We start from the raw sequence: 22,007 nt of genomic DNA on the forward strand, positions 1-22,007 counted from the left end.
TATTTTTTCCCAACGAACCAATTCTTCATCAAACCCAGGTGCTGTGACGTCCTAGCAGTGGACAGAAAGATAAATTTGCGTGTTTGTTTTGCTAAAACACATGGCATGACATCAACGCTGTGGCCAGATAGGTTCTTTAAGTTGCAGTTATACAACTAGATCTGTTGAGCTTTGAGGACTTTTGCTCAAGTGCAGTTCTGGAAATCCAAACGTCTAAACCAAAGGACCATGTGTGAATGCTCTTGTAGATAAAAACACCACCTGCATCTGCTGTTTCCATTTGACCTTTTTAATGAGACAAAATAAAATCTGCAGCTTTGGTTGGACACCTCAGAGCAACTGCTGTATAGGCAATGGGGAATCGCCGAAAGCCTATTGGTCTTCGGCTTTCAAATACGTTGTGACATACACTGCCCGTCCAAAAAAAAAAAAAAAGAACAACTCTCAGCACCTGGAAGCAAATAGATAATCCATGCAGTAGTTATCCTTCCTACTGCATGGAATATTACGTTTCAGCAGGTGACAAGCTATTTAACCCAAACTGGTACAGCGAGTAGCTTCTCATTTCCGAAATAACAATCTAAGAAGACTGAGGAAAAGATTTGTTTCAGGAGGGTCAGATTAAAGGCATGCATCAAGCAAAAAAAAAGACCCACTAAGGAGGTTTTGCTAAAGTTACTGAAACTGTCAAACCCATCATTACTTGGGAAGAATATTAGGGAGCCAGCTAACCTGACACAAGCCAGACGCATGTCGCTCTGCCTAGCTCCACTCACATCCATCTGGGCCATAGCAATTGCCTTTATTGAAGGCTGGGCCTTATCAAAAATTCTTGCATATGATTGGATAAGCCACTTGTCTGTCATCTTTATCGACGTGCTATTTCAACCACTCACACCGAAGCTAACCCGTGACGCTGATGATAGCAACGAAGAAAAAAAAAAAAACATTTTTATGTGTTTGCGGCTCTAGAGGCACGCGTTTTATTGACAGTGAGCTGACAGGAAGAGGGGGGAAGACAGGCGGCAAAGCGCCGCGGGTCGGAGTCGATTCCGCGTCGACCACGTTAAGGACTAAAGGCCTCCTAATATGGTTCACGCTAACCGCTCCAGGGCGCGTCCGCGACTGCGCGTCCGCTGCAGATGCGGACGCGCAGACACGTACGCGCCCCGGAAAACAAAACTTGCCAAATCCGGTCGGGAGAAGGGCGAAAACATAGTTTCCACCAACAAAAGCCTTCAGAGGCGTTCTCTGATGTTCTTTTAATGAAACAATATTAGGTAGATTGGACAACACGGAAGAAATAGCAGCATCAATGTTAACGCTTGCTTCCTCAACGAGCCGCCATTGCTATCAAAACAGTCTCACGTCATGGTCGCTTCTCCACTACGTCACATCTATGAAACTCCAGCCCTGCGTCCTGATTGGCCAGACCATAAAATTGGTTGGAGAAATCACTTTCTATGTGAGATGTCCCAGATGTATGTGAGTGGAGCTAGGCGGAGCGACATGTGTCTGGCTTGTGTCAGGTTAGGAGCCAGTTATTTGCAGTTATTTAAACATTTTGTGAAACAAAATTGTAAAAAAAAAAAAAAAAAAAGGAAAATCTTCATGAAGGTAAGAGCATTTCCACGGCCGCCACGAGAAAGGAATTTGAAATTTAAACTAAACAGCTGTGTTGCCTTAAGAAAACCACCAGTCCTGCCAGGATTCATTGGCTTCAAATTGTGCAACAGTGGCTCAAGTAGCACGAGGTCAGACGTTAACCAGACTGACAATCTTTGGGACACGCTGGGGGAAAAAAAAGAACTTGCCCGGCAGCCTCCCTGTCCCATCATCTTTACAAGATCATGGTGAGAAATTAAAGGCAACTCTGAGCGGAAACAAATGTGGCGTTGCAGAATCTTATCGATGGTACGGGGAACGCGTGCCGCAATCATGACTAAAGACAATCCGGGGAAACATTAGAGTGTGACTCTTCTTTTGGAGGGGAAGAGTAAATCGACACGAAAGTCATCCTAACAGCTTGCAGATGTTTTACACCTGACCCGGGGAAGACGCATTCATTCAGATGATCTCAAAGCCTTAAAATACAATCTCATGATACAGAAGACGTCTTACGTTTTCAACCCTCAGTCGCAAATACAGTGTATGATGCCTCTGATGCAATCTCTGCAAACTGAGAGCACTCCCTCCAAGTTTGGTTTGTGCTTATAAAGTCTTCACAAATCTCCTCCTAGCGCTGGTCTGCAGGAGCGGCTCCAAGCCATTGCGACTCGCCCGGGATCGAGTTTGCAGAGCGGCGCAAGCTTTTGCGGAGCCAAGACCCCATCGCCTCTTCGGTCCAAGTTACGCCTCCTTCTGCCTTTCAGATTGGCAGAAGTCCGGCCAAAAAGGTGACAGTACGGTTAGTGACAGCCACAGGCTCTGACCACCATGTTGCGGTACTTCTTGAGGATGACGTTGGAGCTGTCGTCAAAGTACAGCACCGAGATGCCATGGAGCTGGGTGGGGGCGCAGCAGGGCTGGGGGACTGTCCCAGGGTTGATAAAGTGTACCTGTGGTTAGAGGAGGTGCATGTTAATCTCACAGGTTGTTGGGGGGGGGCAGAGATCAGGGATTGGTCGGGACTTACCAGGGTTTGCACGATAGCGTGATTGGTGGCGTTCATGTCGGAGTTGAGAGGAAAAGCGCACTCCCCCTCACAGTAATACGCAGCGTAACCCTCCGGCGCAATAATCCAGTCCTGATCAGAGGAAACCCCCGGGCAAAGTGTCAGTTAACTAACAGACACTGTCGCACAAAACTGTGAGGAAGATCAAGCTTTTTTTTTTTTTTTGCATTGTACCTGCCATCCTAAATCTCTGAAACTGACGTACAGCTCCCGCTTCTTACATCCCTCCTTTGACAGTCCAAGGGTGTCTGAAACGTGAACAACCAAAGTTTAAAGACAAAAGATCCTGGAGATCTTCCCTCAATGCTGGTAGTGTTCAAAGTTTTTAGGTACCTGTTACGGCCTCTGCTGCCTTCAGCGCGTCTTGGACGGTCTTCTGTTGTTTGGAGCGGCTCGACTGCCGTCCTTTTTGGCCGTGGGCTGACCGAGTGCTGCGGAGCCGCACCTCGTTGACTTTAAAGAAGACAACAAGGAAAGGCTGCTTGTCTTTAGCTCCACTGCCTGTCAGCAGCCCGGCTCTTCGGGGGTTCATCTTTTGGCCTTTATGGGGGGAAAGAACCATTTGAATTTGGTATTAAAAAAAAAAAAAGATATTTCTGATCCAACAAAATTCCAGCAATTATTCTTCTACGATCAATGTGCCCGCAAATCAGAGAAATTTTTTTTTTATGAAAACATAATGTTGGTATTTGTTTACACACAACCCTCCGACAATGCACAGCATTTGATTTACGTTGACATAATTGATCATTTTCTTTTTCAGCCCTTGTTTTTTGCTGATTTTCTTTTTTTTTTTTTTAGATCATTCCCCTGTTGCATGACCCAGTTTGGGCCAATGCTTGTCTGCCAGAAAAATAACTTCACACTTGACACAGACTTTAACACAAGGGCAAACCATCAACGGTTCATAACTTATATAATATCATCTAGTTAGAGATTATTCTTCATTGAGCTCAATTTGGACAAACAGATTTGAATTTCCTTGTGCTAATAATTTATGGATTATTTCAGTTCACGTGAACACTAATAAACCTTTTCTTTCCAAGTTTCTTTAGCGTTAACGTTCATGCCCCCTGACGTTTCCAGTCATTTACAAGTAGAAGGGTCAATTATGCTATGTTACAAAATTACTGAAGTAGCTTTTATTTGGACAGTGTTCAGATTTTTTTACCTCTGGTTGCAAAGTCTATATGTACAGACGTTGCAATATCAGTTTAGGATTGTAGTTGTTACTGACCGTGGTTGTCCTCAAGAACCAGGTAGAGTCCAAGGTTCTGGTCCGGGCTGTGCTGCCAGAGGGTACTTGTGGCGGTCAGATCAAAAGCTAGCCATCCCTCGTCCGAATCCCAAACTTCTCGCTGGTCCTGCAGCAAAAGCTCCACTTCACTGGAAGAGTCGAAATGTAATGTGGTATTCAGTAAACAGCATTGGTTAAGATGCACACCGAAATGTCAAACTGGTGCAAGGCCTATTATGAAGAGTTGCAGTGTTCTTGTTTTAAAGCTGATCGATTCCATTCAACAGTAAAAGAAAAAAAGGATACAGATGCCCCACAGAAAGGCCTGACTATAAAGAAAGGAGATTGTGTTTTTTTAGATTACAGTTCAGATTACAGAAAAGATCTATCTCAGTTATACTCAGTGGGGAACGTCTCACCAGAGATTCTCCCATGGCTTTAGGTCAGAACTTTAAAATGAGACCTTCTAACAAATAGATATGCTTTGATCAAGACCAGATCTCCCCAGACTTCGCAAATCAAGAAATATATTTTTAGGGCCAATTTTTCACTGACAGATTAAAAATATTCTTAAAAATGGGAACTATTAGATCCAACACATTTTATGGTAAGTAGAAACACAAACACTCGTGAACCTTTACACAAAAACAGATTTAGGTCTACCAGTTCTTTGAGTAACGTTTTTATTTAGACCAAAATAGTTTTCAAAATAAATTTAAAAATCGCAGTGCACATGCACACACACACATATATATATATGTGTATATATATATGTATATGTATATATATATATATATATATATATATATATATATATATATATATGGCAAACAATCAGGACAGTGATTTATTTAAAAACCCCTCTCCTCTTTTTTATTAAGATATGACATAAGTATAGATGACTCAAAAACTTGTTTTTGAGTGAGGAGGAATTCACCCCCAGACCTTCTGTCTTTGTAGTGAATTTCAAAGACAATTACTCTGTTTACATTTGTCAGAGGTGACTGTCCTGCTGCCTTTCGGTCTGTGTGGGGTTGTCTGTGCATGACAATGGTGTTATTTTACTACCATCATCAGCCTTACTGTCCCCAAATCAAACGCCTAAGTACAGAGCTGCTGACACCTCAATGACCACCTTTTTTTATGGAAATTAGGGTTTTACTCTTATTCATGCCACTGGTTCGGTCCAAACAGCCGATGAAGTACGGGCGTCATGAACAAGGCTGCTCGTCCCTTAAGAAGATGTTAAACTGTAAGTTCAAAATGTGCGTACTGTATGCAGATGATGTTTTTCTTTTGTATCAGTACTGCTCACAGCCCTGTGTCAATCCTTTGTAGAACATCCTTTGGCTGCGTCTCTATCAGCTTTGCACATGAAACTATTTCCTGCTCCTTGTTGCAAAACAGCTTAGGGTCAATCTGATTGGACAGAGGGTATCTATGAACATCAATCAATCTTCAAGTGTTGCCACAGATTCTGGATTGGACTTGGGTCTTGACTTTGGCTCAATCTTTCTAACACATGACTTCACTTTGATCTAAGTCTTAGCCATAGCTGTCAAACTATTGTCCTTGAAGGCTGGGGTCCCTCAACTTTTGAGGTGAGTGGAGGCCTAGTGGTAACAGAGCAGGAAAGGCTGCAAGGTTCTGGATTCAAATCCCACAGACTGCCACTCTGTCCTTGAGCAAGACCCAGAACGCGACGCACAGGACAAATTTCATTGGAATGTATCGTAATACTATCATCTTTATTGTCATTGAAACATACAACATACAACATCTCTGCTTTTAACCCATCACCCTTGGGGAGCAGTGGGCTGCCATGGGCGGCACCCAGGAAGTGTTCTGGGGTTAAGGATCTTGCTCAGGGACCCAAAGTGCCGGCACTGGGGATTGAACCGGGTACTTGCATCCTTCTCTGAGTGCAAGCGCACTGCTCTAACCACTAGGCCAACACTCCCCATACACCGAGACTGTAGCTCAGTAGGCGATTTGGGGTTAGGTGCCGTGCCCAGGGGTACATCGACATGTGGCAAGGGCAAGCTGGAATTGAACCCACAACCTTCTGATTGCCAGACGACTACTCAACCCATCAAGCCATTACAGCCTTTATGGTCATGTTGCAATGACAATAAAGACAATGATTATTATTTCTTTTTCTGCATTCAGGGGCGTTGGACCAGAGACACATCTAAAAGTTACGGGACGCCGACCCGCATTAAATCCCAAATGAATAGTTTGTGATGGTATCATGCTCTTAAACACTTGCCAACTCTGTTAATGGTTGATCTTGACTTCAGAAAGCTTTTAAATAGAATTTCTCACATGTGACTGAACATTTTCTCCTATTTTTACTCGCCTTAGTCTTCCTATTGTGTAGCCAGCCCGTGGGCAGCCTGTGAGACTTACCCTATATGAATAATATCTGACATTTTGATTGGGTGTTTTGCATGATAAACCTTTCTTTTTTTTTCATTTAGAAAGTGGAAAAAATATATGAATCAAAAATCTAAAGGCCATTAACGAATCACCCCTCCAAATTAACACGACAGTGTCAGTCAGAAAAATGTTTTGCTTCTCTATTATGAATGCCATGTTGAGCTTCACATCAGAGAAGAATTTCATGAGACGAGGGCCTGATTTTTTTGTTTCAACATAAAAGAAATGGTTGTTTCTTTGCAAAATTACTGGTTTCACAAGACTCATACATTGATCAGCACATTTGTTGGGATTCAGGGGAATAAAGCAATCGCTTGAGACCCTTTCCAACTACACCTTACAGCACAGGGTGGCAGAAATAGTTTTAACTGTCTGATGTTAGGCTATAGCTAGAAAAAAAGTGTAACGTGAGGAGCTGATGCCGAGCTGTAACTGAAGACGGTGTTTTGTTTAACCACGAAAAAGGTTGAAAAAAGCAAAACGGAAGCTGGCAAACAAAACGCAGACAGAAACATAACATAGACAACTGAAGGAATAACTCCAGGTGTGACAAAGTGACGTCTGAGGGGTTCAGCCGAGGGATGCAAATTGCAGGTCTCCAGAGAACGGTCCGGTTTGGCTTCGGCGAGAGCGAAAGTGCTCCGGAGAAAATCTCTGTTTTTCTACAATTAAGACTAATGTCTGTGCAAACATGTCGAGGCTGACGCTCGCGCAGGCTGAAATGTCGTGTGGGGCCACAGCGCTTATCTAGAGACACGAGAGGAGGACGGGGCAAACCGAGCCAACGTTTACAGCACTTGGAAGGTCCTCTGGAAAATGTTCCCAATCGTTCCACTAGGCATGAGTGATTTCTGAGCTCTACGTCATCGTGAGGGAAGTAATGAAAAAGATTCATTATGCTGTTCCACCCCTGCAGAGCTATAGTCCGACCATGTGGTAAATGTGAAACATATACTCATGTTAGCATCTGTTTTTGTTGTTTTATTATCGCTATAAACAAGTCTGGAGACAATTTGAGTCAGACCCATGAAGGTGCAAAATTTCAAGTCCGGACCTGATTAAGATCCCATCTGTTTGACTCCAAAACTGCAGAAATATCGACCCGATCGTCAATGAAGGCAAAACAATTATGCTTAACACCTCCATGACGAGGACTGTTGGATCTGTGAAAAAGGGGGATGAGCAGGAAAGAAAAGCGTCTTAAACAGGAGGACGTGTTTACCTGTCGGGGGGCCGCCGAACGACTTGGTAGACGCTGACTCTGAAGGTTTCATTCCCAGTGCGCTCCTGGACCAGATCCTTGTAAATCCTAAACTCCGCTGCCGTGATGGCCTCGCCCTCCGGAATACGGGAAATGTCAAAGCGGAACGCCTGCGAGTGTGGCTGGAACAGATGGTCCGCATCCCGATCAACTATAGATAAAGACAGACAGCCGTGACCTCTCACACAAGACATGAAAATGACGATGCAGCTCTTTTACACGCAGGTCTTCTACAAAGATCACCCTCAGGCCTCAACAGGAGGATTCATCCATCTTCCCGTCATGTTGGACCGGATTCCCTGGTGAAGAAAAGCATTCCCGCTGCGACTCTATTGTGCTACCACTGTGGTGGCTTTGATGAGACCTGTGGTTCTAAAACCTGAAAAAAGTTCTTGTGGTTTTATTTCAACACAAGCATTTTTCTACTTGTCCATTATGATGAGATTTGGGAGTGTACAATTAATCTCCACAACCTTCTCTCCGAGGCTGTGTGTTCGTCAGTCTTCTCTAATAAACGTCTGCAGCCTTAACGGAGGAGCTGCATTTACCCTGAGATGAAATCACAAGCAAGTGGGCCCTATTTAGATCCGTTCGTCAGATTTCTAATCGTAGTTTGTTTTGTTTTCTGAGAGCAATGTCGTTTTTCTTCCTTTTTTTTATTTTTAGACTAGACTATTAAACTTTGCGCTTTTTCAATTTCTTTGTTCGTAAATATGGAATTTTCCAGAGAAGACAATTTATTCATTGACCTTTGTAGATTAGATTAGATTAGATTAGATTAGATTAGATTAGATTAGATTAGATTAGATTAGATTAGATTAGATTAGATTTGATTAGATTCAACTTTATTGTCTTTACACAGGTACAGGTACAAGACAACGAAATGCAGTTTAGGTCTAACCAGAAGTGCAATAGCAGCAAGTGCAGGATAAACAATGGTTCCATATGTACAGGACATGGGTTATTACTGAATAAATATAGAAATGGATACTATTATAAACAGAATTTTACTGATAGATTTGTCCTATATGAGTATAATATATAGATAACTAGTATTGTGAACTAAATTTACAGCTGGATATGTACCGAACATAATATACAGGTGGATCTTACTATAAATAGAGTTTTACAGATATGTACAGATATGTATATGTAGATAACTAGTATTGTGAACTAAATTTACAGCTTGATATGTACGGAATATAATTTACAGCTTGATATGTACCGAATATAATTTACAGCTGGATATATACCGAATATAAAACCTTTTGTACAGGTTTTAAGTTTTTCTTTTCTAAAAAAAGAAAAAAATAGAAATGAAATTGATCTTTATTTAGAAGGGTCACGCAGCTTTTGCAGCTCTAAACCAGCTGTACGTAGCCGGACCGAAGCTGAAAAGAGCCCATTTGATTGTAGAGGGTGCTGATCCCCACGTCTGTCATGCCAATGAAATGCATTGAAGTTTGTGGGTATAATGTACGTAATAAAAGTCATCATAAAAGGCAGTTTGTTACAGCAAACCAGTCAATGGTAAACAGTTTATTTAAATGTTTCTCTGCCGGGTGTTCCTCTTCCCGCAATCCTGGAAGCTCTTTGTCAGAAATAGGAAAAATCCTGCGAGTGGAATGACTAATCTAAACCTAAACTTCACTTAAGTCAAGTTCCCCTTAAATGCCACTGTGGGGCTGGGGGGTGGGGGGGTTAAAAACACATTTGTAGCTCACTTTAGCTCTCCGTTTAAAATGGCACACATGTGCTGACCACAAGAAAAGGCCCGTTCAGGCTTTGCCCCGGAAAACCGCGGCAGCAAGTGCACTTCCACTAACTAACGCGCACATAAAGTCTGGAAACCCACACCGATTCATGTGCGCCTCCGTTGCCTGAGTCTGCTCCCACCACACCTCCGTAATCATTTCGCAATGCGTCGCCGTGCAGCGGTTTCCTTTTGATTGAAGAGAAGAAAGCGGAACAGCACTAACTGGTGGCACCACAGCGTTTCCGCCCGCCCTAAAGGCAGCCGAGGACCCTCCAGCCGTTTTCCAAAGCGCACGGGGTCAGACGAAAACCCAAAGGCTCCTCCTCGGGCTATCTAGTGTGATGCTTTGACAGCACTAGCAACTGGGTTTACTCTCAGAGGGAACGGATCGCTCACCCAATGAGGTGTGCTGACTTAAGTCGTCCTGCTGACCATTTGTGAACGTTTGAGAAAAACGTCCTCCATCTTCACATGACCCTGATGCTAAAATCCAGAACTTCTCTTTTTTTTTTATGGCACCGCACAATGACTCACAGTCCTCTAAAAAGCCTCTTAACAACATAAAAACACACACATGCCACGAGCACTGAGAGCGCCACATTCTAGACCCTGGTAGTCATTTGTTTGACCGCAATTAAATGCTGCGGGGGGAACGAAGGGTGATTTTATGAAAGCAATAATTGCTTGTAAGGACTCGGTGTGTTTACGTTTGGGCCCATTAGCTGCACAGATCAGACCTCAGATATGCAACCTTCCCTTCTGGGAGACATTACAGCACAACAGATCGCTCCTGACACCGCAGGGCCACACAGCAACACAGTTATGATTAACCTTTGTCAGTTTTATAGTAAATCCTGAGGGGGAGGCTGTGCTATGCATGATGAAAATCTATTATTTGATAACTTATGAAATTATGAAACTTTTACTGCTCAAGAACTTCTAATGTTCTGGTAAAAGTAGAATCGTCGTTCTTGTTTTTTTGGGGGGGTTTTTTTGAAGCTTTGACAATGATGTTTATATTCATATAAAAACAACCTTTAAATACACCCGTCATAAATGGGGTAATGAATGAGTCGGTGCATAAAGTTTTATGGCACCATAAAACTAAATCTTAAAATCAACCTTTTTACAACCGTCTTAGCCGGACAACATACTCAGCCGTCACAGTGTCTCAAGAAGTCTCAAGATGTCTGAATAAGAAGAATCAAGACGTCTCAAGACATTTGTGCACATCAAGACGTCTTAGGACATCTTTAGACAAAAATCTGAAGACATGCAGTATTTTGTGTCTTGAAGACATTAAGTGTCTTTAGATGTCTTAAGACATCTTTTTTTTGTCTAAAGACATTCAAATCTTAAGACGGCTTAAGACACCCTTTGCTGCTTGTCTCAAAAGCATGGCCAAATTATCTTGTTTTAACAGGAGTTTTATGATTATAAAATTTGGGGGCAAAACCGGAAAATATGGGCATCATGGGTTGTGTTGCCTTTCAGGCATGAATCTGAATGGACCTTTGTTTTGAAGGAGCTCTTATTTTGAAGGGCAGTTTTTACTAACATTCCAAATCTCAGGTTTGTGTTCAGTTAGTACCTAGCAGAGTTCAGATTTTGCTACATTTCTGTGTTCAACTACCTGAATTTATCACTGTAAACGTCACAGAGGCAACGTCGTAAGTTGATAATTTCATAATTACATTTATAAGTTTATATGTACTACGCATTGGGGAGCAAATTGATATGCTGGGCCACCCTATGACTGGTGACTGCAACCACTTTGAGTGATACCACCAGAGGATCAAGGACTTGGGTAGGTACATTTTCCGTCAATTTCATATATTACTAGGTTCTGAAGGTGTTTGAAGCTCATTCTTGATATTTTTGTTGTACTTCAGTTATTGCTTATAAAAATGGTGTCAGTATTGAAAAATGAATGGTGAATGAATGGTTAATTAAGGTGGTTGACTTCATAATTTGCTGTAGTAACGTACGTTTTTCTTCATGTCTGAGTCAAGTAAAGGGCAGGATATTTGACTGCAGACGCTGAGCATTTTAACTTCCTTTCCAACTACCACGTGTGCAGCTTTAGCTGGAAGAGACTGTTTTAGTGTCAAATCACATATTGTTGTACTGGAACGGCTTCATCACACTTTGGCGGAGTTGAGTTGAGTCGCAGGTTGCAGTTCTTTGGGCTTGTTTGTGACACAAAGTCACTTTTATAGGCTATAACATAAGCAACTATAAGAGCTAAAAAAGAGACCTGCTTGCTCTACTGCATTACACACAGCATGAGCCCCGAGCGGGATGCTTATTTCTCTCGGAAGATCTGGCAACACTGAGTAAAATCTTCGCAAGTAAAACAATGACTAATTACGTAGAGAAAATGGAGACTTACAGAATCACTATTTGGCCCCCTAACAAAAAAACTGTTTTGTGTACAATTGCTTGTGAAAATGTGACGGAGGGCTCAGAGTAACAATTACTGCCCAGGAGTTAAATGTTTCGGATCACAGTTTTTTGTCCCAAGCAGCCTTTCATAATTTGGGTGTATTTGCATGCTGACTAGGCTCATTGCATAGTGTGTTAGGTCTCAGAACTATCGATTACAGTTTTCACGACTTCCACCGATGGCTTTTTGTGGCTAGCTGCTTTTCACGGCACCGCATAACAGCGTTTGCATTCATTTATTTAGCATCTGACATGCCCTTTGGAAGTTCTCGAAATGATTGTAAAGCTACCAATTAACAAAGTCTTTTAGCCAAATGAGGTCCAGAAAACAGTTGGGTGAAGTGGGCTTAAAAGAGAAATTCTACCCACTCGTGGTGTTTTTTTTTTTCTGTCTTTTCCCTCCTTCGTCTGCTTCACAACCCTTCAAATGTGAAACCGCATGAATGTGCCTTTGGTGTTTAGAAACACGTTTCCGCTTCTCATTAAATAACGTAAAAAGTTCACAGCTGGTGACCTGGCATGAGATGTTCTCACAATTTCCACTTCTTTTAACATTCACTACGTGTACTTGCTCTGGGTAAAATAAGTTTAGTCCCACTGATATAAGGGGCAAAAAAACAAGCTCTACTCTCTCCATCCAGCCCAAGCCCTGAGGCAGGTCTCCTGGTGTAGCAGAACAAGCGCAAACGCCACACCGCCTGCTGTTTCCCCACAGAGACTCCCCAGCTTTCCACTCCAAGGAAAGCAAGTGGGATTCCTCCCTTTATCAACTCAGTCCCCCCCCCCCCCCCCCCCCAACCTGAGATAACTACAGGAAACTCTTCAGGGGCCAACAAATACCTGTCCAATTGTAAACTGAACAGAGAAATCAGATATATGCTGGTTGTCATAACATTTACAGCTTGACTTGGAATGCATAAAGATTTGTAACAACCAACAATATACAGCTATATTTTTTGAAAGGAAATGTAATGTCCTTTAACTACACAGTCTCATGTATCAGGACACTATAAAAAATGGTGTCTACCATGTTCTAAAATTATTTAAATCTAACCACAAGCGGCCATTCAAAACCTGGATCCTGAAACCTCAATAGCTATTAAACATAGACGAAGCCAAAAGAGAGAGGCTGGGTGTGGAAAACTAAGTACACCCCTGCTGCTCGCAACAGATTAAAGAGCAATCGTGGCCGCCTCAGCAAAAGCACAGCTTGCTGTTTCTGAGAATCCGGGTGTGTTGACACAATGCCAGGAGGGAAAGACAACAGCAGTGGGGATCTCATTAGTGAAGCAATTGTTGTTCACCATCAATCTGTAATGGGTTATAAGTTCACTGATATTATTCATGGAGAACGATTATTTCATGCGGAAAACGTATGAGACAGATGCCAGTCTTCCCGAAAATGGACATCCCAGCAACACAATGTCCGACAGCGCAACGCTCACAGAAATACAGATATTTTTTTTTAAAAGCAGAGAACTCCAACTCTGCATACGTCACTTAGCAAAATACATTTTTTAATTAATGATGATACAATTGCAAAGTTTTATTAAAAGTCTGAAAGACGGTAGCCTCGTGAGACCATCCTGATCTCGCGAGCTTTCAAGGTTTCACTCGCAGATCAGTCTGGCTACTTTCCGTTAAAGAAAATTTGGAGCAGTTCACCAAACGAACGTCCAATCAGCGTTGGCTTTGAGGCGATTGAGGTGTGACGCAAAGAGGAGCGACAGTTCAGTCTAAAGAACATGGCAGCTTCAGCCGATGAAACTAGCATTAGCGTGGCTATCGAGCAAGTTTATCGGAATTACAGAGTATTTCTTCACTGAAAGAAGAGCAAAACACTGCTCTGGAGGCTTTTCTCAGAGGAAAAGATGTTTTTGATCTTCTCCCGACTAGTTTCGGCAAGAGCTTGTGGTTGTGTTTTCGTCGTCGCTGTTAGTACGTCATATGCGTCGTTGATTTGATTGGTTTATTTGGCCCATCTATCACCAACATAGGCCAATCAGCTAACCAGTATTTTCGCCCCTTCCCAAAATTACTTCAACGGAAGGTTTCCAGATGGATATGCGGAGCAAATCCATCTGGCGGAGTCAGGTTAGAAAGACGGGGTGGTTATCTTGGAAGGGATGTCACAAAAAACAGCCCTGTTTCCAAAAAGACTCGTGCAGCAGTGCAGTTTTGCCCAGCTGTGCTACACATCACAGAACCACCAGAACAATTTGGACTGATGAGACCCCGAAGAGAAGAAGTCAGGGTATGACATGCTGTGCCAAACTCAACCACGGCCTTTCTGTACGAACATCCACCCACTGTCAAGCACAGAGGTGGAAGGCTGATGATTTGGACTTGTTTTACAGGCACAGAACCCGGGCTCCGTGAACTCCCTGGGGCGCAATCTACTCTGTTTAAATATCAAAGGATTTTAAAGTCAAAGGAGAAGCAATCTGCAGAACAGCTGAAACGGCTCATATTTGACCACGAATTTACACATGAATCCTTAAGACAGCAGAAGATGGCTGGAAAAGTGGCGTCAGACCTCTACACTATTGAAATGTTGGAGTTGGACCTTAGGAGAGCTGAATGCCCACAAACCTCGGTGAACTGAAGCAGTGGTGTAAAGACTGGGCCACAATGAATCCACAACAAAGTGAGAGAAGATAAGAAAGTCTGAAAGAAGACAGCTTCTTCTCTTTATTGCTGGTAAAGGTGTTTCCAGGAGCTTCTGGGTTGTGGAGTTTTTCATCGCATTACTTTATTAGTTCGGCTTCATCTGCATTTATTTTAAAAAATAGTGAAATCTGTGTTTTTTGTGCTTTCTTTAATGTTTAACGTTAGATTGACAAAGTTTTAAATCATGTTTAAGATTTCAATGATGCTTATTGTTCCATGTCAAAACTGGAAAAATAGTTAAATGTAGTTACCACGCCAGGAACTTAGTTGTTGTGTTGATCTTAATGCATTAAGTCAGGAATTAAATACTAATCTACTTGTAAATCCTATAGTATAAAACGACATAACTCATTTGATCAAAAAAAAAATACTTTTGTTTTTTCAAATGTTACAAACAGAGAATTTAACAGCATATTGTTGTAATAGTAAATTGGGTAACGTTTTATATGAAGGTCCTTGTAATAAGCATTAGTTAATAGGTAATAAGACCTTAATAAGTGCCTACTAGATGCTTATTAACATTATTATTTGTTTATAAGACATATATGCATTAATAGACTCCTTATGATGCCGGACCGAAGCCAAAAAGACTATAAGATATTTATAATAACTTATAAGAAACTTATTAAGATCCTTATAAGTGCATGCAAGATGCTTATTAACATTGTTATGTGTTTATAAGACGGTATATTAATTAACAGTATCATTATAATATTGTTAATAGCAGACTATAAGACATTTATAATAACTCGCCAAGAAACTTGCCAAACATTGTTGATGCTTAAATTGTTATAAACACCAGCGTAAAGACTCACTGAGGTTGACGAAGCTCATCACCGTGTCCGCGTCGTCCAGGAAGCGGCTGTCCTGTGGGCTCACCGCTGCTGAGGCCTGAGCCTGTAAAACCGCCTGGTACCGGGAGTATGTGTGCGCATCTGCCTGCGTGGAGATGGTGTTGTACAGGTCCAGCATGAACATCGGAGCGGCGTTGTGCTTGGTGTGAGAGTGCGGCCGCGGGCGGTGCGGCAGGCCCAGGATGGAGAGGATCTCCCGCTGAATCTCTCTGCGCTCTTGGCTCCGCAGTCTCCGTTGGATGAAGCTGGAGCGCACCTCGTTGTCCACGGAGAAGTTGGAGAAGGAGACACGCGTGGCTGACACGCAGGAGCCCCAGCAGGACAGAAGGAACAGGGTGCTGGCCACCGCGCTTGCCAGCATTTTGTTAACTCCAATTTCTTTTCTTTCTTTCTTTTTTTACGCACGGCTCTGACCGGTTTATGGGAGACGCTTGAGGTGCGATGCGCTCCTTGGACATGTGCTGAGAGTAAAACACGCCTCCCACCACCAACTCAGTGTCATTCATTCATAATTCACCGTTTGCGCAGCGTGTTGCCGTGATCCCGCCGTGCGCTCCTCTGACTGCCGCATGGGAGAAGGATTTTAAGGCGCTGCGTGAGGGGAGGGGCAGGCGCGGCTCAGGAAAAGGACAAAACCACGCTGATAAAACACTTAGTTGGAATTGAACACAAAAAATCGGTGTAAAAATGTACATTGTTTATTTTATAACTATTATTTTACAGGTGGATTTAATGAGATGAGATTGTGCAAGTTTCACAGACTAATTATAGTACAATTTAAATGTTAAAAACATTACGTCCATGAATCTGAAAACTGAATTATTGTTATAACATGTAATACCCTCTAAAATTCCTTTTTACATTGAGAAGCAGTGGATGGAAAACATAAAGGGCTATTTATCATAAAGGGATTGGTGTGGAAATTATAGGCTAATTTTATGGTTTGGATAAAACTGTTCGGGTACTGATTAAAGCAGCATTTAACTGAATCAACATTTATTTATTAAGGACCAAAAAAGCCCTTTATATTCCGTACGGGGGTGTTTGACTAGGTTTTACACAGAACCATGCTATCTTATTCATTAGGTAGATTGATTGTTGTGAGGAATCTGCCATGAAAACGGCCAAATCCCATAATCCCCTTTACAGCCCAGAAATTCTTTGAACCTGTATAAAGGAGGGCCCGCCCTAATTACTGAGTGATCAGCAGTGGTCCAGGTACATGATGGGACACGTCAGTCTCCTTTCAATGAGCACCGCGCAAAGCACTTTAGCAAAAAGGAAAAACAGGTGATGAGTGGGACCAGCTTCACTTTGGCTAAAGGAGAGTATAATAAGTAGATCACTGCTATTTATAGCCAATCCTTTGTCACATGTGTCACATTGCAACCACAATCTTCATAATGACAATATTTCATTTAGATTCCGTGGGGTAGACCAACACAAAGAATCACATAACTCTGGAGTGGAGGGAAGAATAAACATGGCTCCACCACAGATTTTACAAATAATAATAAAAGGTGGTATTCACTTCTCTTTAGGGAGCTGGAGAGCATCTTCTTCCCCCGTCCAAGAACAATTGAACATCGGCGCCACCCAGGGATGTGTCCTCTCCCCCCTCCTCTTCTCTCTGAACACACAGTCCTCCCATCCATTCATGTAGAAGTGCACGGCCAGAAATAAGGGTAAATAACAAAGCTGTCGATCCTACTCATCCAGGTCACAGGTTATTCAGACTCCAACCTTCAGCGCTTCAGAGCGCTGATGGCTCAAACGCTCAAAGAGTCAGTTTTTATCCCCAGGCTGTGTCTCTGATGAACACCTTACAGTCAGGCTAGCCAGCTGTTCTGCTGAGGGGGGAAACCTGCTGCACACACTGCCCCTGTTGTTACCTTTTCCCCCTGAGTAATGGCTTTGCTGTTATAAATTATAGTTTGCTTGCTGCTACTCGTCCGCCTGTTTTTTTACACGACGCTAGTGTTGGAATCCGAATCCAATTGTTTTGGTAAATTTTTATTTGCAAAAATAGTCGCTTCTCACACTGAAGGGCCTCTCTAAATATATATATTTTCTCCAGAAAATGTTGGTCTGTACTTTGACCAAATTTTTTCCACTGTAGCTCTGGATAAACATTTAAGGTTTTTAGTGCGCTGGAAGGTGAACCTCACCCCCGGTCTCAAGTTTTTTTTTTTCAGATTCAGCTTCCCATTGCATCTGACCAGCATCCCTGTCCCCGCTCAAGAAGAGAATCTCCACAGCATAATGCTGCCACCACCATGTTCAATGCTAGAGAATTACATGATCAGGGTAATGTGTGCTATTATTTTTGTGCCACACGCAACAATTTGTTTCTTATCAGAACACATTCTTCCACATTGCTTCTGTTGGTGCCATTTTTCTATTCAGTAATTTACGCTCATATGTAGTTATTATTTTTGGATATGTTTAGTATTTGCATATCATAGAATATGTAGGATTGCATTATAACTATTACTGATTTATTATGTTTATAATTTCCTTTTAGTTTAATATGCATTCAGTTTGATGATTAAAATTATCTTGAATAGATAGCCGATAGGAACTGACGCTGAGTGATGACGTTGCGAAGCTCGCGCGTCTCTGGAATATAAAAAAAAAAAAAAAAAAAAAAAAAAATGATGTGTGTTTTGGCTTACTGGAAATAAAGACGGGGCGAACACACTGTTTTCTACCGTCGTTCAAATTTTAACACGCGTAGACTCGTTCATTCCGTCTGACTGAGTGGTTATTTGCACTCATCAAAGGAAAGAAATGGTCAACATTTTAAGCATCGAAAATTTAGCCACTACACTTTCTGTTTTTCCTTCGTGGCTCGCGGATAAAGTAAAACGGCGCTTGTTGTCACCTTAACTCAAACATTGGCTTTTTTTTTTTTTTTTTTTTTTTTTGCAGCCACTCTTCTTAAAGACCAACTGTGTTTGACGTTCTTCTGGACCTGTCTGTTATGCCTTGTTCTTCATGATGCTGTTTGTTCACTAATGTTCTCTGATAAACCTTCTGGGGCCTTTACAGCACAGCTAAATTAATACTGATATTAAGTCACACAACTGGAATTCATTTGCCACATTTGTGACTTTTTGAAGGCGTTTTGTTGCACTGGATTCTGTTGTATTTTATTTTATAATTGTATCCTTTCTGCCAACCATGTCCGGCTTGTGATTATCTGATCACAGAAGAGCACTCATAGAGTCTTTAAACTTCATTCCCAGGCAGTCAGTTGATCCTTAAATAAAAAGCAAGCAGATAAATGAACGAGACGGTGCTGTCAGGACAAAAGCAATGTGCCCAGTCCTGACTTGGCAGAATACTGTCAAGTCCCAATGCACACTTGATATTCAAAACTGTAGTGCATCAGAAGCAACAATTATACTTGAAAGACACAACAGGACATTTTACTCCAGTTGGTTCTGCTGGAATCTAATTAGCGTTATTAGTGTAATGGGGCTGAATACTCAAATACTTAAAACTTTTTTTCATTTAACCTTTATTTAAACAAGTATTCTCATTGACACCCCAGATCTCCTGTTCAAGAGAAACCTGTTTTATAAAAAAACTTTACACGACATTCATGATCATAAAATAAATTTAAACCCATCATTTTCTTCTCATTTTACAATCATACACTATTTTGGTCTCTCACATAAGAGCCCGATAAAATACGCTGATGTTTTTGTGTGTTGTTTTCAAAAGTCTCCTTACAAGTCAGTCATTTCTGTTAACTCTGTAGCATCAGACTTAACCGAAGTTATGGTTTCAATAGCAGCAGACATTGGACAGCTGAAGATGTTTATACCGGCACACGCAAGTCACGTTATGTGACTCATCCCTGAAAAGTCAAATAAACTCATGAGTCCTCCAAGTGGGACACAAACATTTGTAAACCTTAGTTCCCCTTTAAGCATAATTATTTAGGCTACAGAAGGTTTGTCCATAGTGGTTTAATTACCCTTACGTGTAAACAGACACAGCTTAACTAGGAAAAACTGATAGAAAAGGTCAGTTCTTTTGCTTCACCTGCTCACGTCATTAAGGTTATAGTTTCATGGATTAATTAAAAAAAAGAGACAGACCTGTGAATATTATTCATTTTATTGAAAAAAAAAAAATACTTTCTGCAATTCATCGACAAAGATCCAGACTCGGGAGTCACAGCACTGCCAAAAAGTATCTGCTCCCTTACAGATCTTATCAGGTTTTTTTTCTTTAGGTCACCATTAAATGTCTATGATGGCCGAACAAGGTGCGATATCAGCAATACATGACCTGACTAAATACAAAAAGCATATTTCAAATGAAATGAAATGAAAAAAAAATGAAAAATTTGTAAAATCATTATTAATACGATTTTTCTGGTACCAATACTCAAGTCACACCCAGTCAAGAAACCACATTAAAGTGATCTGTTTGACAACACTTAGTATACTGTAGAATTTCAAAGGTCGACCGACAACACCCCGAGCTTAAGGAAATAAAAGAACACGCGACAAACATCACTGTCGTATTTCAATCTGGTTTTAAACCATTTCTATGGTCGTGGTACTTCAGCAAACCACAGTGAAAGCCATTATCCAACCAAAACTACCCCTAGAGCACATCAGCGACTCACCCAGGAGGTCACAGAAGAACTGAGAACATTTAAAGCGCTGCCCGCCTCACTTGCTTCAGTTACGGTCAGAGATCATGATTCAATAGCACTGAAGGGAAAGTTCCCCACAAAAGACAACTTCTGTCAAAAATACACAAAGGCCCATCTCTAACTGGCCAGAAAATCATCTTTATGACCCCCAAAAAACGTGGAATATATATATATATATATATAGTCAAACATGGCAGTGTTAGCATGTCACAGAAATAGGATGTCTCAAGCTGTGGCTCTACAGGCCTACATTTCAACTTGCTTTGCAGCTCTTTGCTGAGTGTAGAGATAAGCATGCAACACCAGCTGGAAAATCCAATCCAATATGGTGCACTGTTAAAAATGATGTTGACATTACTCCAACTGCGTGTTTGTTTGCTTTCAGTGGTGGATCCAAAAATCCTGAAAGTGCTAAACTGGGGTATTACATAGTATTAGTTCTACATCCGAGATACAATGCAATTGGCATATATTATGATATAAAAATAAAAGCAACTGATGGATGATTTTCATTTCACCTCTTTTAATCTGTTACAATTAAATACAAACTAGTGGCAAATCAAGTAATTATAAAATAGAGTCCACCACTATGTTGTTCATACATTCAGGGTCACCAGCATATAACACTGCTGGTGACCCTGAACACGGCATCCCTATATAACCCAACCCTTACCAAGGAAATGAAGAGTGTATCAATATGGCTTAAACAAAATCATCTGACGCTTAATGCCAAAAAGACGGTATCTATGTGCTTCTCAATAAGAGGGAAAGCAAAATGTACCATTAAATTAGATCAAGAAGCGATAGAGGAAGTTGAGGAATTTAGATTTTTAGGCATTATTCTGGATTCCCAACTTAAATTTAATAAACATATTAATAAACTCTGTAAGACTGTCCGGATAAATTTAAACTGTTTTAGAATGATGAGGCAACATATACCTGTTAAAGCAGCTTTGCTGTTCTTGCATGCCATGATATTTTCTCATTTATCTTATTGTGTTACTGTATGGGGTCAAGCCTCCCAGACAACAGTTAAACCTATTTTATCACTATACAAACAAGCATTGAAAATTATGGATCAGAAACCAAATAGGTGGCATTACTGTTTGATTGTACAGAAATATAAGCTTTTAGATTTTGATAGTTTTATTAAGTTTTCTTTTCTTAAGATGATTTTTAAATGCACAAACAATATAGCTCCAGCCGTACTCTGTCCTTTTGTGACAAAAATAAATACACGGAGAGTTAACACTAGGAGAGCAGCGGGTGGCAACTGTATAGCAGAGGGGCGCAAAACTACTTTTGGACAGTCAAGTTTCTCAGTGATAGGGATCCGTCTTTGGAATGATTTACCAACGGAAATAAAAATAGAAACTGACCTGAAAACATTTAATAGAAAGGTGAAACATTGGCTGAAAGAAAATCAAAGATGTGGACATTGAGTCATTATGATTATGTTGGATGTGAGGTGTTGTTTTGTGTAATGTTGTTAGGATTGTGTAAAATGTTAATGGTTGTCTTTTATACTGTATTTTATATATGATTGTGCAATGTGAGCTACGTTTTAGGAAAATGTATTTTATAAAGGCCTGACTGGGGACTGGGGTTGCAAATTAGCCTATATGCTAGAAACCTTTCATGCAACACATTTACACATTTTGTTATGGCTCTGCCTATTACAATTATGAATGTAATAATGTGCGCTGCATTGTCCCTGACAAATAAACTAATAAAAAAAAAAAAAAAAAAAAAAAAAAAAAAAAAAAAAAAAAAAAAAAAAAAAAAAAAAAAAATATGCATGGTAGTGGCATCATCATGCTGCGGGGTTGCTTTCCTTTTGTAAAGAGAGGAAAGCCAGTCAATATTGACTAGATCGAATAACCTAAACATACAGCTACAACAGAAGGGTTTCAAACGTGCTAGAATGATCCAATTCAATTTCTTTGTTGTACAAATTTTAAAAAACACAAATTCTTTTCAAAAAGTAAAGGAGACT

At 41.1% G+C, this 22,007-nt stretch overlaps 1 protein-coding gene across 1 annotated transcript; it reads right to left on the reverse strand.

Moving 5' to 3' along the window:
* Positions 1–1,628: 1,628 nt before the first annotated feature.
* On the reverse strand, positions 1,629–15,879 carry LOC105925994 (bone morphogenetic protein 7). Its single transcript, XM_036124576.1, has 7 exons — positions 15,298–15,879; positions 7,573–7,762; positions 3,912–4,060; positions 3,008–3,214; positions 2,849–2,922; positions 2,636–2,746; positions 1,629–2,558 (listed from the first exon to the last, which is right to left on the reverse strand). The coding sequence occupies exons 1-7, from the start codon at positions 15,695–15,697 to the stop codon at positions 2,409–2,411; spliced, it is 1,281 nt and encodes a 426-aa protein (XP_035980469.1). The 5' UTR covers positions 15,698–15,879; the 3' UTR covers positions 1,629–2,408.
* Between the last annotated feature and the right edge of the window lie 6,128 nt (positions 15,880–22,007).

This window comes from Fundulus heteroclitus, chromosome 20 (assembly GCF_011125445.2).
Source record: "Fundulus heteroclitus isolate FHET01 chromosome 20, MU-UCD_Fhet_4.1, whole genome shotgun sequence".
Classification (NCBI taxonomy): domain Eukaryota; kingdom Metazoa; phylum Chordata; class Actinopteri; order Cyprinodontiformes; family Fundulidae; genus Fundulus; species Fundulus heteroclitus.